This window comes from Podarcis melisellensis (assembly GCF_964234715.1).
Source record: "Podarcis melisellensis genome assembly, chromosome: 17".
NCBI classification, from domain to species: Eukaryota; Metazoa; Chordata; class Lepidosauria; order Squamata; family Lacertidae; genus Podarcis; species Podarcis melisellensis.
The window spans coordinates 35,305,927-35,323,238 of NC_138534.1; the positions used below are offsets into that span (position 1 = coordinate 35,305,927).

General features: G+C 45.9%; 1 protein-coding gene across 1 annotated transcript; it reads right to left on the bottom strand.

Moving 5' to 3' along the window:
• Positions 1 to 1,785: 1,785 nt before the first annotated feature.
• TRMT10B (tRNA methyltransferase 10B) lies at positions 1,786 to 16,640 on the bottom strand. The gene is made up of 9 exons (XM_081894653.1): positions 16,622 to 16,640; positions 15,392 to 15,619; positions 12,664 to 12,772; positions 10,690 to 10,814; positions 8,453 to 8,605; positions 7,736 to 7,814; positions 7,280 to 7,347; positions 5,376 to 5,499; positions 1,786 to 2,204 (listed from the first exon to the last, which is right to left on the bottom strand). Exons 2-9 carry the CDS (start codon positions 15,584 to 15,586, stop codon positions 2,005 to 2,007), a joined length of 1,053 nt encoding a protein of 350 aa, XP_081750779.1. The 5' UTR covers positions 15,587 to 15,619; positions 16,622 to 16,640; the 3' UTR covers positions 1,786 to 2,004.
• Between the last annotated feature and the right edge of the window lie 672 nt (positions 16,641 to 17,312).

The window sequence follows — 17,312 nt, forward strand, 5'->3', positions numbered from 1 at the left end:
AATAAAGAATTGCATAACTCCAACTTTTAACTGTGTAATTGACTGTCCAGCTCACTCTGTGACAACAACAACAACAACAACAACAACAATAATAATAATAATAATAATAATAATAATAATAATAATAATAATAATAATAAATTATTTATACCCCGCCCATCTGGCTGGGCTTCCAGAAAAATATTAAAATACTGTAATACATCAAACATTAAAAGCTTCCCTAAACAGGGCTGCCTTGGCCAGTGGCGTAGCATGGGGGTGCAGGGGGGGCTGGCTGCACCGGGCGCAACATCTGGGGGTTAGGGTTAGGGGGCGCAAATCCACGGGTTAGGGGGCGCAAATTACTTGCCTTGCCCCGGGTGCTGACAACCCACGCTACGCCACTGGCCTTGGCACACGGAAAGTCTCAATCCCAAGCATCTCAAAGTGGGGCTGGGAATGCCCGATCTGCAGTCCTGGAGAACTGCCACTTGGGATAAGGCATCGCTCTCTTGACACACAGAACTAGAATGTCATATAATCAGCTTCCTTGCCGCTAAGGGGTTGGAAGAGTCATGCACCCATTAGCCAATGGTGGGACACTTGCTTGGTTTTTTTTGTTTTTGTTTTCTTTGGGGTTGACAGGGGTTGTTTGTTTTTTAATTACATGATCAGGAAACACTAGTCACCCTGACTGTACTCATTCAAGCCTGACTGCACAATTCTATAAATTATAATACAAGAACAAGTACATGTGTTAAGAACCATCCATGATCAAAAGTTCTCTCGCTGACGAGAAGGCTTTTTGAAGTTGTTACAATATAATGCATGTAAAAATAGAAAGTTTAAAATCCAATCTCATCATTTCCATTTGTGTGCTGAAATAAATAAGGCAGCAGAAGCCATTAGTTAGAAGTGGCCTCCTTAAGGTATGCTATTAAATCTGCCCTCTCCCCCTTCTTCTTAATGCCAGCTGTAATGGTTCTAGGGGTTGCTCGTGCGTAAGTTGCCGCCACTCCTGGCTAGGTTACCTGGTTGAACCCTTTCTGTCTGGACAGCCCTTCACTTTGTGGCTGTCTCAGTCGCTGGCAGAATCCGTCAGTGGGCGTTTCTTGAACTTCTTCCAGCAAAGAAGTTCTTTGATGCCAAGTCTCCTCCTACTCCCCCTGCGCGGAAGTCTTCTGCGCAGGGAGGGTGTGGGCAGCGGAGGACCCGTGCTCTCCCCACTGGTCTCCGGTGAAGAGTCCTGGAGCCTCCTCTCCGATTCCCCCATCTGCCCCCCTTCTCCACTGGTGTTACGCTGATTTACTTCCCCAGCAGATGGGCTGCCTCTCTCCCTACTGGGACCCTCTCTGGCATCCCTCTTGAGCCTTCCCTCCGCCTCTAGCTCTGATGGCAGTTCCCTGACACCAGCAAATATCATCTTGGTTTTCCTGGAATATACTTCTTGGGGTTTTCCAAGTAAACCATCAGTGTATCTTCTCCCCAGGTTATACCTTTGCTTTTGTTGGCTTTTGTGTAAGAGAAACCTTTGGCCTGACAAGTCTTTCGGCCAAAAAGACCATGTAGGTTAGGGCCAGTCTTGTGCTTGCCTCCCTTCTCAACTATGTGGCACTGCGAACACTTCTGGACAAAGATCTTCTTGCCCTTCTCAACGTCTCCCATGGTCAAAGCACGCAAAGCAGAGGAAGGGATGCAAAGCTGTCACAGCACGTTCTCCCGTCAAGAGTTCCATAAACTGAGCCCAAGAGCACCCCATGCGCAGCGCTACGTAACCGGTGTCCGCGCAACCAAGCTTCGGGGACACTTGCTTATTAAATAAATTTATTAAGCACTTTACAGCTAAAAAAAAAAAGCAGCAGCTCTCAGAACAAATGCCCTGTTTACCCAAGGAAAAAATGTTCTCGCCATTGGTCGCTAACAACAATATTAAAGGAGGTATTTTAACCCCCTCTCCTAACACAGATTCAACAAGAACAAGAAACTGTTTAGCCCCACAACGGACTGGCTCCAGAGATGTGGGGATCAGTTCAGCAGGTGAGGGTCACTGAAGGCAGGTCCTAATACAGCCGCCTCCTTATCAACTTCTCTCCCGCTTTTGCATGCCGATGCCTCACTTCCCTGTGCTGGGTCTCGAAGAACGTATCCTTTTCCAGGAGAAACTGCGGCTTTGAAGGCTTCCTCCCAGCTCTTCGTCTCGTAGAAAGTTGACAAGGCATCAAGCACTGAGAGAAACACATGGAATTATTATAGGGATTAGTGGGAACCGGATGAAAGGTGGGAGACAATCGTGACATTGCAGAATTTTTTTATTATTATCAGGCGGCAGAGCAGCTGGAACGTCTTGTTTATGGAAACCTCCCCATTGCTTACAGCAATGCTTATACCCTTTGCACATTTTAAGCTTGTGACAATTTTGGTGTTTGGGGTTGAAGAATATCCATTTTGCTGTCTCTCACTTGTTCCTCAGGTTGCACTGTTATAAAAGGTACTGTGTAACTTGATAGTATGAGGACTCCTGAGCTAGCTATGTGTTCATGCAGCATTGTTGTTGTTGTTGTTTAGTCGTTTAGTCGTGTCCGACTCTTCGTGACCCCCCTGGACCAGAGCACGTCAGGCCCTCCTGTCTTTCACTGCCTCCCGCAGTTTGGTCAGACTCATGTTTGTAGCTTCGAGAACACTGTCCAACCATCTCGTTCTCTGTCGTCCCCTTCTCCTTGTGCCCTCCATCTTTCCCAACATCAGGGTCTTTTCCAGGGAGTCAGCTAATTCTCTACGAGTCTCCTAAAATCTCTGATATAGAGAATTAGCTGAAATCTAATGCTCCATGAACACATAGCTAGCTCAGGAGTCCTCATACTATCGAGTTACACAGTACCTTTTATAACAGTGCAACCTGAGGAACAAGTGAGAGACAGCAAAATGGATATTCTTAAATCCCAGACACCAAAATTGTCACAAGCTTAAAATGTGCAAGGGGTATAAGCATTGCTGTAAGCAAGACTTGTCGATTTCAACGGTAGTGTCAGGCACAGGCTCAACTGTATCCTAGTAAAATCAATAGTGCCTGAAGTTATTTACCCATATTTTTCGCTCTATAAGACGCACCAGACCACAAGACGCACCTAGTTTTCGGAGGAGGAAAACAAGAAAAAAAATATTCTGAATCTCAGAAGCCAGAACAGCAAGAGGGATCGCTGTGCAGCAAAAGCAGCAATCCCTCTTGCTGTTCTGGCTTCTGGGATAGCTGTGCAGCCTGCATTTGTTCCATAAGACGCACACACATTTCCCCTTACTTTTTAGGAGGGAAAAAGTGAGTCTTATAGAGCAAAAAGTATGGTAACTTTGGCTGAATTATGCCCCTCATTTTAGTATAGGTGCAGACGGCCATTTGGTTGTGAGAATGGGCCAAAAAAACAAACCACATAAGAGCTCTAGAATGCTCTTGCTTCACCCAGCCTAACCACAATGGGAGGCTTTCTACTTCATCCAAAGTTTTCCACCCTTCCGTGCTTCTCAAACTCCCCATTCTTCACAAGACTGAGCTACCAGGAGCGGGTGGTACCCACTGGGAAGGGTAGGGCATAAGGCTGGAAGACCAACACCAGGGGGATCCATTGCTGGTTGGCAGTAATAAGGCAGACAACTAGGTTTGATGACCACCTAAGGTTGGTAGGGCACTAACCCAATCATCATCATCATCATTTTAATATTTATACCCTACCAATCTGGCTGAGTTTCCCCAGCCACTCTGAGTGGCTTACAGCATATATAAAAAATTGTAGAAACTGTAGAAATTTCCCGATATTTGGGGTTGAAATCAAATGCCCAAACCTCCCTTCCAATTACCGTATTTTTCGCTCTATAGGACACACTTTTCCCCCTCCAAAAATGAAGGGGGAAAGTTTGTGCATCCTATGGAGCGAATGCAGGCTTTCGCTGAAGCCTGGGGAGTGAGAGGGGTTGGTGCGCACCGACCCCTCTCGCTCTCCAGGCTTCAGGAAGCTATCCGCAAGCCTGCGGAGCCTGGCGGGAACTCCCACCGGGCTCCGCAGGCTTGCGGACAGCTGCCGGCAGCCCGAAGCTGTTCTAGCTTCGGGATGGCTGTGGAAAGCCTCCGCAAGGCGCCAGGGTGAAGGCACCATGCTGCCCTGCAGAGGCTTGAAAGGCTGTCCCCGAAGCTGCGCTCCAAAGGCTTCAGGGATCTTTGAGGTTGGCGGTGGGGGAAAACAGCGCTTCCCCCCACTGCCAGCCCCACAAGCTTGGGGGGCAGCGGCAAGGCTGGGCACAGCCTTTGTGCTGTTCCCCGATCTGCTCTTGATCGCACCTTGAAAGCACCTTGTTTTTGAGGGGGAGAACAAGAAAAAAAAAATTTCCTGTTCTCCCCCCTCCTATGGTCCAGTGCGTCCTATAGAGCAAAAAATATGGTACATTTCTAGCAACAGAGATTATAATTATTGTTTCCTTTGTTCAAAATAAATGGAGCAATATCTTATAGATAGAAGGTTTAGAAGATCTCCAACATCATATTGAAAAACGCCCCCAGAAATCCTCCCCAAACTGATAAAAGCCTGTTTCTCCTATATCCTAAGTGTACTTTATCATATACTCCTTTACCCAAAATTCCAATATAATCTTATAGATCTTCAACAATTATCAGGGACAAGGCAAAATTATATCAGGATAAATAACGGTTTAAGATATGGGATTATATCAATGGACCAGCTTCCACTGACCACTACATAAAGCAACATTAATAAGACCATTGCATTGGGACGCGAGCAGACAGCGTCATTATGGTGTCCCAGCTCAAAAAGAGGGGGAAATATTTTATGATACTCTCCCATTTAATGGAACAAACAGCAGCTGCAGGTTGCATTTGAAAACTAGCAGCAGTGCATCACCTATGGGATGCATTCTTGTCAGGAGTTCAGCCTACACTCGAGTAGGACCCTGGCAGAGACACATGCCTGACTGGCATGTTCTCTCCCTCCTGGTCGTTCATTCGGGAGCTTCAAGAGCTTTCTTCTACCCGAACATCACAGCAACCAATGCCAAGCGACACCGGCACACTTAGGGATCCGTAGAGTTTGTGCAGTTGCGTAACAGACCTCAGCAACTCAGCATTTTGGCTAATCTACTTTATTTACATATCAACACACACGGAGCACTGCACCATGGCTCCCTCTCTCTCTAGCATCAGACAGCAAAGGAAAAAAGAACAAAGGACAATAGTCCCGCTTCACGGAACACAGTAACACAAACATCCTGTCTTTGTCACTTCCCACTCTGTGGAGTCAAAACATACACCGTCATGTGAAAGACAACAATCCTATGACTGCAATCATGGATCAGGAATTCTAACAAACTTCCAGCAAACACTGCAAGAACCTCACCTTGATTGATGGCCAGTGTTGTGGAGTGATAATTCTTTGCATTGACGTTCTTTACCATGTACTCTTGGATTGGCAGCCGTGCTGTTTGCAGGTGTTCTTCCTGGGCTCTTTGGAAGGTGAGTCTCTGTAAATATATATATAAAAGAAAAGTCGCACCAATGGTCCCTTGGGGACTGTCTCACCAGGAGCCCGTGAGTGAGCTGCAATTCAACCCAAAGACTCAACAGCTGAGTTGAGAACAATAAGAACATACATTTAAAGAAGACGGGAAAACGTTTATTGAATATATGGGAAATAATTGTGTACAGTGATAATAATAATAATAATTTATTATTTATACCCCACCCATCTGGCTGGGCTTCCCCAGCCACTCTGGGCGGCTTCCAAAAGAATATTAAAATACTGTGATACATCAAACATTAAAAGCTTCCCTAAACAGGGCTGCCTTCAGATGTCTTCTAAAAGTCTGGTAGTTGTTGTTCTCTTTGACATCTGGTGGGAGGGCGTTCCACAGGGTGGGCGCCACTACCGAGAAGGCCCTCTGCCTGGTTCCCTGTAACTTGGCTTCTCGCAATGAGGGAACTGCCAGAAGGCCATCGGAGCTGGACCTCAGTGTCCAGGTAGAATGATGGGGGTGGAGATGCTCCTTCAGATATACTGGACTGAGGCCGTTTAGGGCTTTAAAGGTCAGCACCAACACTTTGAAATATGCTCGGAAACGTACTGGGAGCCAATGTAGGTCTTTCAAGACCGGTGTTATATGGTCTCGGCGGCCGCTCCCAGTCACCAGTCTGGCTGTTGCGTTCTGGATTAGTTGTAGTTTCCGGGTCACCTTCAAAGGTAGCCCCACGTAGAGCAGTAGTCCAAGCGGGAGATAACCAGAGCATGCACCACTCTGGCAAGGCAGTCCGCAGGAAGATAGGCTCTCAGCCTGCATACCAGATGGAGCTGGTACACAGCTGCCCTGGACACGGATTTAACCTGTGCCTCCATGGATAGCTGTGAGTCCAAAATGACTCCCAGGTTGCGCACCTGGTCCTTCAGGGGCACAGTTACCCCATTCAGGACCAGGGAATCCTCCACACCTGCCCGCCTCCTGTCCCCCAGAAACAGTACTTCTGTCTTGTCAGGATTCAAACTGGTACCTCAGTTGTTGAACGTAATCCATTCCGGAAGACCGTTCAACTTCCGAAACATTTGACAACCGAAGCGGTTGCAAAGTCAATGGAGAAAATTGGGGGGAAATGCAGCAGAAGTAGTTTGACTTCTGAGGCGTGTTCGAAAACAGAAGCATTTACTTCCGGGTTTTCGGCATTTGAAAACTGAAACGTTCGGCTTCTGAGACGCTCAAAAACCGAGGTACCACTTTACAGCTGAAAATGCTGGCAGCATTAAGATAAATAAAGCGGTGCAAGTAAGTTTTGGTGGATGTAAAAATGGAATACTGAATGGCATAGTTTTTTGTAGAATAGGCAGGGATTTAGGATATGTAAAATGAACCATGGAAAGGGAAGAAGGGATGTCAATGACATCTTAAGGATGTAAAATGAATATTTTAATTGTAAAACAGAAAACTTAATAAAATTATAGACAAAAAGACTCAACAGCTGCTACAGCCACACCACAGAGCATTCACTAGTTTTAAAAGGAGCAGAGTTGCATCAGGACACCCTAATAATTTTCTTCTAGCAGCAAGAACTGGAATACAGTGTTGTGGAAAGGTGAAGAAAGCAGCACTGGCTGAAATTTCCTCTTACCAACAACTGCCTGAAAAGGTATGGAACTTTTTTACTACGAGAGGATACCGAAGCACGGCATAAGCCACAACATGACTAATGTTCAAAGTTGAAAACGTGCAGAAGTTTCCATCAAAACCATGGCTAAATCGTGTGCAACGCACTTGCCTTTTTGATGCTTTCGTCCACCAAACCTCCAAGGATGTACACTTTTCGCGGGTCGACTTCCTCGAGAGCTGGAGTGCAAAAAAGAAACGCGAGCACATGTGTAAACAAAAAAACAGTGACATATTAAATGACAGCATTAGAATGGCAACAGAAACATTATACAGTGGTGCCCCGCAAGACGAACGCCTCGCAAGACGAAAAACCCACTAGACGAAAGGGTTTTCCGTTTTGGAGGTGCTTCGCAAAACGAATTTCCCTATGGGCTTGCTTCGCAAGAAGAATGGTTCGAGAGGATGCTGAAACAAGATGCAAATTTGAGAGTTGAATATCATAGCCTAAGACAAGCAAAAGGCTGGAGACAAGTTTGGCCAGGATGACTTGAAACCTAAATCCCCAAGGCAAGAATTATTCATTTAAAAGAATAAAAAGCTTTAACAGAAAGCTGCAACGTCGTACCATTCTCGGAGTCTGGAGTGAGATACACAATTCTTTCTAAAGGAAACAGGTCAAGGTAACTTTCTGGAGTAACATCTATCTGAAAAATAATAAAACAATATAACACATGTGTATGGGATTGAATTTTTTAAAAGGCAGTCGGCAGACATCTTTTGGAAACAAAAGGCCATCTCTGGCCTAACTTAAGCCTGGGGTTATTTGTTTTTCCAGGGTCTGCTAAATAATAAGCAAATGGCAATTACAAATCCAGAGAATGAAATGAAATTAGCATTTAATCAAGCTGGCAAATAGAAATCCAGGGAATGAAATTAGCATTTTTCCACAGCTTCAGCGCTGAGCAACTCTAGAAAGTAAGGACATTTCCAGGATTGATCACCTCAACATTCTTGGTTCTTCCAGCAAGAAATGGCTTTGTTTGCTCTTCAAAATGTCACTGACTTTACAGTGGTACCTCACGTTAAGTACTTAATTCGTTCCGGAGGTCCGTACTTAACCTCAAACTGTTCTTAACCTGAAGCACCACTTTAGCTAATGGGGCCTCCTGCTGCCGCTGCGCCGCCGGAGCATGATTTCTGTTCTCATCCTGAAGCAAAGTTCTTAACCCAAGGCACTATTTCTGGGTTAGCGGAGTCTGTAACTTGAAGCGTATGTAACCTGAAGCGTATGTAACCCGAGGTACCACTGTATTTCTTGAAGGCAGGAGGGGGATATACTTACAAGATAACTGGCAAATCCATCGTTCATCCTCTGGCATGCTTCGTAAATTGGGCTGTTTTTCACAAACCCTGTGAGGTAGATCCAGAAGGGGGCTTGAGCTTTCTTGTTTGACCCATAGAGCCGCCTTATCTGAGCAGCAAGCCGGCTTGTTTCCTTGAGAGGAAGAAAAGAAAAATGATCAGGAAAATTGGCAACAAGCCTTTTTGCCCTAGCACTTTGCGTACTTTCCAAAATGGCTGACTCAACCACCATACACTCGGTACAAAATACAGTGGTACCTCCGGTTAAGAACTTAATTCGTTCCGGAGGTCCGTTTTTAACCTGAAACTGTTCTTAACCTGAGGTACCACTTTAGCTAATGGGGCCTCCCGCTGCCGCCACACAATTTCTGTTCTCATCCTGAAGCAAAGTTCTTAACCCAAGGTACTATTTCTGGGTTAGCAGAGTCTGTCACCGGAAGCGTCTGTAACCTGAAGTGTCTGTAACCCAAGGTACCACTGTAAGGGATGCTGTTAAACTCAACATAGCTCTTGATCTCAATTAGCTACTCCTCCTCACCAGCGTGGTAAAACAGACCCATTCACCACTTAACCCAGAGTTAAGTGGGCTAAGGAAGCAAAACTGGAAAATCTGTGTCAGTAGCCAAGTAAAAGCCAGTGTCTTCTGAGTAGGACTCCACTGGTCTCCAGTCTGCGTAACTCAGAACCAAACAACAGGAATCTCTTGCACTTTCTGTGCTTGGATCAGGCATGCCAGCAGCATCTGATCTGTGGTGTGCAAGGAGTTCAATCCTGCTTTCTGCAGCCTGCTCTCTGCCCTACACTAGACGTCATAAAGGTAAAGGAAAAGGGACCCCTGACCATTAGGTCCAGTCATGGCCGACTCTGGGGTTGCAGCGCTCATCTCGCTTTATTGGCCGAGGGAGCCAGCGTACAGCTTCCAGGTCATGTGGCCAGCATGACTAAGCCGCTTCTGGTGAACCAGAGCAGCGCACGGAAACGCCGTTTACCTTCCCGCCGGAGTGGTACCTATTTATCTACTTGCACTTTGACGTGCTTTCGAACTGCTAGGTGGGCAGGAGCAGGGACCGAGCAACAGGAGCTCACCCTGTTGCGGTGATTAGAACCACCGACCTTCTCATCAGCAAGTCCTAGGCTCTGTGGTTTAACCCACAGCGCCACCCGCATCCCACTAGACATCTTGGTGTGGGGGAAATGAGTGTGGTTTCAGAAAAATGGCCTAGCAGGCTAAATAGGGAGATCTGGAAGATGTGATCTGACCTATGGGCCAGAGGTTCTTCACCCCCATCTTACAGGCCTGTACTATTTCAGACTGCAGATGCGGGAGGAATGTTTGCAGGACCCTGTGCATTGAAAAAAAATCTCCCTCGATAGTAATCAACTCTCCCCAGCACACCAGGTCTGAGACGACAAGGTTTATGAAGCACTACACACGAGAAATGGATTTTATATTTGTAAGAAATAACAGAGGCGCTGTTTGTGGGGAGGAAACAATGGCTTGCTGTAAGAACGGACAACAACAAGTGAAGGATGAAATGGATATTAAAGGAGAGATGAGGTGGCTACAGGAGGAAATGATGGACATATGTTTGCGACAGGAGCGGGAAACCTGATTTTTTTAAATAAAAAAAATTGTATTAAATTAAAGCAATTTGGTTTGATTTGTAACAATTTGAAAAACTAATAAATAATTTTTGGGGGGAGAAATAAATATTCTTCTTGCACACAGACAACTCGTGTGTTAGGGAGAAGACTCTTACCTAGCTTTGAATGTGTTGGGTTTTAAAATGAGGAAGAATTCAAAGGTCCAGTCCTCTGCCCCACCAGCATTTCTCGGTGGTAAATCGAAACATCGCCAAGTGATGTCGCCGAACACACCCTTGTTCTCTTACAAGTGGCCTGTAATGTGTTCAATACAGTGGTACCTCTGGTTACGAACTTAATTCGTTCCAGAGGTCCGTTCTTAAGCTGAAACCGTTCTTATCCTGAGGCGCTTTTTTGCTAAAGGGGCCTCCCACTGCGCGCGATTTTCGTTCACATTCTGAGGCAAAGTTCACAACCAGGAGCAGCTACTTCCGGGTTAGCAGAGCTTGTAACCTGAAGCGTTTGTAACCAGAGGTACCACTATAGTGGCTACTCAGCCAAAGAGCAAAGGCCCACAATTCCCTTAAGCCAGCCATGAAAAAAAAAGGGGTGGAGAGGATTCACTGCCACTACCTTCTTCGTCATGTGAGCGGTCATGCTCAAATCGATACACAGCCGAGGGCCCGATTCCTTGGCTTCCAGAAGGCGCTCTTTGGCAATCAATTTCAAATCCCGCTTGCTGAGCTGGGGAAGAGAATCTGAAACCGAGGCAAATATGAGAATTGTATGAGAGAGGGGGGGGGAAGAGAACATCCAGTCACTCACATCTAAGCCAAATTAAAACGTGCAGACGTAGCATTGGTGCATAGTAAGGTCCTTGATGAGATTGTGCCCTATTTGAAAGTCCTCATGGGTCAAAATCTCCCTGTAGAGAGAGGCTGTCTGATGAAGTCAGTGAGATTACTCGCCTGCCTTCTAGGTACTACAGTGGTGCCTCGCAAGACGAAATTAATCCGTTCCGTGAGGCTCTTCGTATAGCGGTTTTTTCGTCTTGCGAAGCAAGCCCATTGGCAGCTTAGCGGATTAGGACTATTAGCGGTTTAGCGGCTTTTAGTGGCTTATCAGCTTAGCGGATCAGCTGATAAGCGGCTTAGCTGCTTAGAAAAAGGGGGGAAGGGGAAAAAACCCGCAGGAACTCGCAAGACATTTTCGTCTTGCGAAGCAAGCCCATAGGGAAATTTGTTTTGCGAAGCGCCTCCAAAACGGAAAACCCTTTCGTCTAGCGGGTTTTCCGTCTTGCGAGGCGTTTGTCTTGCGGGGCACCACTGTAAGGTCTTTTTTACAGCTTGATAGTGGAGTTTGGAAGGAATTATCACGGTCCATATTCATAGGTGGAAGAACAGTAGCTATGCATCTTACCAGAATGAATGTGAGAGCAAGATCCACAAGCACACTCCATTTATTTGAATAATAATAATTTATTATTTATACCCTGCCCATCTGGCTGAGTTGCCCCAGCCACTCTGGGCGGCTCCAAATCAAGTGTTAAAAACAGTACAGCATTAAATATTAAAAACTTCCCTGAACAGGGCTGCCTTCAGATGTCTTTTAAAGATAGGATAGCTGCTTATTTCCTTCACATCTGAAGGGAGGGTGTTCCACAGGGTGGCCCCCACTACCGAGAAGGCCCTCTGCCTGGTTCCCTGTAACTTGGCTTCTTGCAGTGAGGGAACCGCCAGAAGGCCCTCGGCGCTGGACCTCAGTGTCCGGGCTGAACGATGGGGGTGGAGACACTCCTTCAGGTATACTGAACCGAGGCCGTTTAGGGCTTTAAAGGTCAGCACCGACACTTTGAATTGTGCTCGGAAACATACTGGGAGCCAATGCAGATCTCTCAGAATGTTTTGGGTGCCAACAAGGCCCCTTAAGAGATCCCAAGTTGACTACTTCAACCTTAGATCCCACATCTAAAAAGCTTGGCTCCCACATCTAAAACTATCTATGTACACAGAGAGTCTTAAAATAAATGGATTTCTGAGTAAAAGTCCTATGGAAGATGTTTTTAAGAGAATAAATCAGCAATGCCTCTAAATCAAGCACCACCATTTGAAGATATGCCTGTTAGCTTCAGAGAAGCCTTTCTACATTTGATGTTTTCTGCCAACAAGCCCAGCACCCCAGAACATTGCAAAAGATGGTGGAGCATCTTCTGGCATGTAAACTCAGCTCATGAAGAATAGCAGCCAGGCCTGTAAAGCCTCAACATTACCCTGCAGGAACTGAAAGTGTGCCCTAAAACAGACACAGCACTCTCTTACAGCTGCACATTGCAGGAGAAGGCCAATGATAGCAGGAACATAGGAAGCTGCCCTACACTGACTCAGGTTGCCCACACTGACTGGCAGCAGCTCGCAAGGGTTTTCGGCAGCCTTTAACAGTCCTACCTCGAGATGCCAGGATTAGAACTCGGAACGTTCTGAATGCAAAGCAGATGTTCTGCTCCTGTCTTTTGGGGAGTCTTGTCCCACTTCATGAAGGGCCTGTGATCAGCTGTGACCAAGCATTCTTAAGAGATGTGGAGAGAGAAAAATGCAATTTTGCTTGTACCTTTTCCTTCCGCGTGCTTAGCTTTGCGCCGTTCTCGCTCGTATTTCCTTTTGCTCTTTTTTGCTGAAATTATCTTCTCCCAGTGCCTCTGTTTCCTTAAAACGTTTCTCTTAATGGAAAGAAAACAGGAAAAAGTCTAAAATTACTCAGGGGAGCATTCATCAACACAGCTGTCTTGTCGGAATTCAAAATGCTGTGCGTGCTTTTAAAATAAAATAATAATAAATACTAATTTTATTTATATCCCGCCCTCCCCAGCTGAAGCCGGGCTCATGGTGGCTAACAATAAAATAATACAACATTCTAAAATCATTTCATTATAAAACTAATTCAAATCAAATTGATGCCAACCACTGGGCTAGAGTTCTGTGAAGATTGCCAAAGGAGGGAGTCAGGCTGCGCCCTGGCCAAAGGCGTGGTGGAACAGCTCTGTCTTGCAGGCCCTGCGGAAAGATGTTAAGTCCCGCAGGGCCCTAGTCTCTTGTGACAGAGTGTTCCACCAGATCAGAGCCACAGCCGAAAAAGCCCTGGCTCTAGTTGAGGCCAGCCTAACCTCTCTGTGGCCTGGGACCTTCAGGATGTTTTTGTTTGAAGACCGTAAATTCCTTTGTGGGACATACCAGGAGAGGCGGTCCCGTAGATACGAGGGTCCTAGGCCTCCTAAGCTCCCAAACTTTCCCCTCCTAAACATACACAGCTCCATTGGTGCACATTACCTGGTGAGATACTTGACTGACCTTGCTTGTTCTCCTTGCGTCAAGGCTTGCAGCCCTAGTCTTAACTTAGATGTAATCATGTTTACATTTGGACACACAGAATCATGGAACTATAGAGTTGGAATGGGCGATAAGAGTATCCTGTGTGTTACACCACTTTTAAAAGATCTGTACTTAAGCAGGTAGAGAGAAGTGAAATGCATATACAAGCCACTGGGCTCTTTAATATCCACCTCCACACTGCAGGCAACAACAGGAATTCTGAATTCCTCCTTATTCACCAGTTACCCTCTTTTTTTTATCGTCTTTATTGATTTAAAATACCGTCTTGTATTACAGATAAAGCTGTACATTACAAATGATTGCAACAGAGTTATACACGAAAATTTAAAAAATATATAAAGAAAATAAAAATAAAAAAGGAATTAACAATAACAAAAGAATATCAGTTAAAAAGCCATTTATTTATATGGCATCATAGCTTATCCAATAAGGTCTTCTGTAATAAACTTCCAATCGTTCTCATTGTACTTTTTATCTTGTCTTGGTTTTATCGCACAGTTTGTTTTATAACTTTTTCTATATATTCCTCTGAGATATTTATTCCATTTGTTTATTATACGCAAGTATCATTCAATTCTGCTAGGATAATATCGTTTTTACAATATATTCACCAGTTACCCTCATTTCATGCCAGCTTGGCTCACAAACAAAGGAGTCAACAGCTGAGAAGCATAAAGGGGAAACTACGCAAGGCCGCCGACGGCAGTTCACACTGGGAAGAAAGGGGCAAACTACAGTGGTGCCTCGCAAGACGAAAAGAATCTGTTCCGCTTTCGTCTTGCGAAGCAAGCCCATTGACGGCTTAGCGGTTTAGCGCTATTAGCGGCTTAGCTGTTAAGCGGCTTAGCGGATCAGCTGATAAGCGGCTTAGCGGATCAGCTGTTAAGCGGCTTAGCGGATCAGCTGATAAGCGGCTAAGCGGCTTGGGGAAAAGGGGGGGGGAGGAAAAAAAACCCGCAGGAACTCGCAAGACATTTTCGTCTTGCAAAGCAAGCCCATAGGAAATTCATTTTGCGAAGCACCTCCAAAACGGAAAACCCTTTCGTCTAGCGGGTTTTCCGTCTTGCGAGGCATTCGTCTTGCAGGGCACCACTGTACTACGGTTGTGGCTGCCACCTCCACCATGTTTATATCCAATATTTCCTTCTCCTTCATTTCATTCTCACAACAGCCCTGTAAAGTAGGCTTGGCTGAGAGGCAGGGACTGCCTCAAGGACATGCAAGGATCTTGATGGCTGAATGGAGCTTTGCACCTTGGTCTGCTCAGTTCTAGCGCTACACTCTAACCACTACACTACACTACCCTTGTCCTCTGCCTTAACAAATGGATTAAAGAGTGTCAGGTGTCTTGCCTCGCAAGTAAGGAAGTCAGAAGGCCGAGACAACGTTGCCGACCTTTCAGACTTTCTGAAAGCAAAATATCACCCTTGTTTGAAAAAGACATTGCCAAGCATCAATGCTTAGATTCTCAAACCATGTGGCTAGATTTATATTGGCTGGATATATTTTTCCCCACCAGGACAGACTTTGCTCATGTGCTCAAGACATCAATTCCATAAAACATATTTTGTTGCATTGTGCAAAATATGAGCAAGCTAGGGCTGAACTGATACTACCCTTGCTGGTACCTTTCCCAGGAAAATCAGAGGCTCACTATGTCGGGTTCCTATTGGAAGATCAGACAAATGCTAGAACGTTAGCAGTGGCAAAGTTTTTATCGTGGTTGCAAGAACAAATGATCCCTATATTCTGAACAAAATGCTTGTTTAATCTGGAGGTAGGCTGTATGAATTGTGTCTTGCTTTGTAATGATTTGTTTGGTCTCTGGACCATAATAAAGATTGATGATGATGATATTGGCAGCAGCTGCTGTTTGTGTGGATTATTGTGGCCCCACAGCTTTACGGATTCATTTCAAAATACAGGTCTGTTGTTTGCACTGTACATACCGAACACCAATTCTGGTTTTCTGCCAACCGGTCCCTGGGGCTTTCACATCCCACGTCAATCTGCAGAAGCCCAAAGGTGTCCCAGAGGTTTTCCCCATCGCCACTTTCCCGGAAAACAACCTCATGCTTCTCACACTGATCCTGCTGGTCTCCACAAGCGCTCGTCTCGCTTGCATACTCAGGGCAGGTCGTCATTTTTGCTATCCCCTTGCAGGTCAATTTGGGGAGCTGTGCAGAGACAAATGCAGAAGATGTTAATACACTGAAACACAGATTTTAACTTGATCTGGCAGAAATCGGCCCTCTAGACTGCTGCCAATGCAGCACTAGATTTGCATTTTTGTCCGTGCTTAATGTGTCTGCTACAGTGATCATAAGAGGCGTGGGTGGCACTGTGGGTTATACCACAGAGCCTAGGACTTGCCGATCAGAAGGTCGGCGGTTCGAATCCCCGCGACAGGGTGAGTTCCCATTGCTCAGTCCCTGCTCCTGCCAACCTAGCAGTTCGAAAGCATGCCAGTGCAAGTAGATAAATAGGTACCGCTCTGGCGGAAAGGTAAACGGCGTTTCCTTGCGCTACTCTGGCTCACCAGAAGCGGCTTAGTCCTGCTGGCCACATGACCCGGAAGCTGTACACCAGCTCCCTCGGCCAGTAAAGCGAGATGAGCGCTGCAACCCCAGAGTCGTCCGCGACTGGACCTAATGGTCAGGGGTCCCTTTATCTTTACAGTGATCATAATGAGCATAAAAATATGAATGGGGGGAAGCACATGCGGCTGGTCTCTGTGCACATTCACACAACAGAGGTTGTGTGTCGTGTTTTGACACACAACAAACCCCTCGCAAATATGTGAATGGCACAAGGTCACTCTCCTCCACAAGCCTCCCAGCTGCATCCCTCTCCGGCCACATGCTTTCCCAAACGAAGCATGTCCACTTGTACCCGCAGGGGCTCTTTCAGACGTTACAATAAACACAAGGGGATCCTTCTTTCCTTCCCACTATATAACGTCTTGAAAGGGGCTGTTTCTATATAATGGGATCCAATCAGCTAGGATGCCTTAATTAGCATTGCAACAAAATTGATCAAGCGAAAGACTTAAATGTAAAATAAACCCGACTTCACTCCAAGACTCATTTAGCTCTCATGAGGGCGCAACCAACGCCCAAATCAGCTGAAGAAGTTACTGCCATTTAATGGTCGGCAATTGCTGGACGTTTGCAACTCACCTGCCTCGGAGACTAATTGCTTCGGAGTCAATCTGATTGCAAAAACAGGGCGGTTAAAGGCTCCCAGGTGGGAGCTGTTTCCTTGAGAATGTGCAGATCGCTTTGAACATGTGATGCGGTATCACCGTGCGAGACTTCCCTCTAACGTCACAATCCAGTCAAGGTGCATTCTGGGGGTTGTAGTTTACTTAATTGGACGGCTCTGATTCATAGCATGGTAAGAGCTGAAAGGGGTCCTAGGATCATCTAGTCCAACCCCGTGCAATGCAGGAATCTTTTTGCCCTGTATGGAACCCACGACTCTGAGATTAAGAGTCTCATGAGCTATCCCACTTGCAGTGATATTTGGGACGAGGCAGCGTTTGAGTGTTTTAAAAAGCGTTATCACTTGATTTGGAAGAAAAGCCATTTTATATTTTGATTTCTGGTTCTTAACGCTAAACTCTTGAGCCGCTGGTTTCCTTCACTGCTTACCCAGCAGCCGGAGACATGATACTGATAGCATCTTTAAAACAGTTTCCTGGAAGATTTTTACCACGCCTTTCAAAAGCAGATTGTAATTTTGAAAAACCACACGCATAAGCTCGAAAGCCCACAGAAACCCGACAATCCAGTCCTCCGGCTGCCGGCCAGAAAAAGTTCCCCTTCGGCAATGCAGACCCAGAGCAAGCGGTAGTTATTTGCAGCAGGG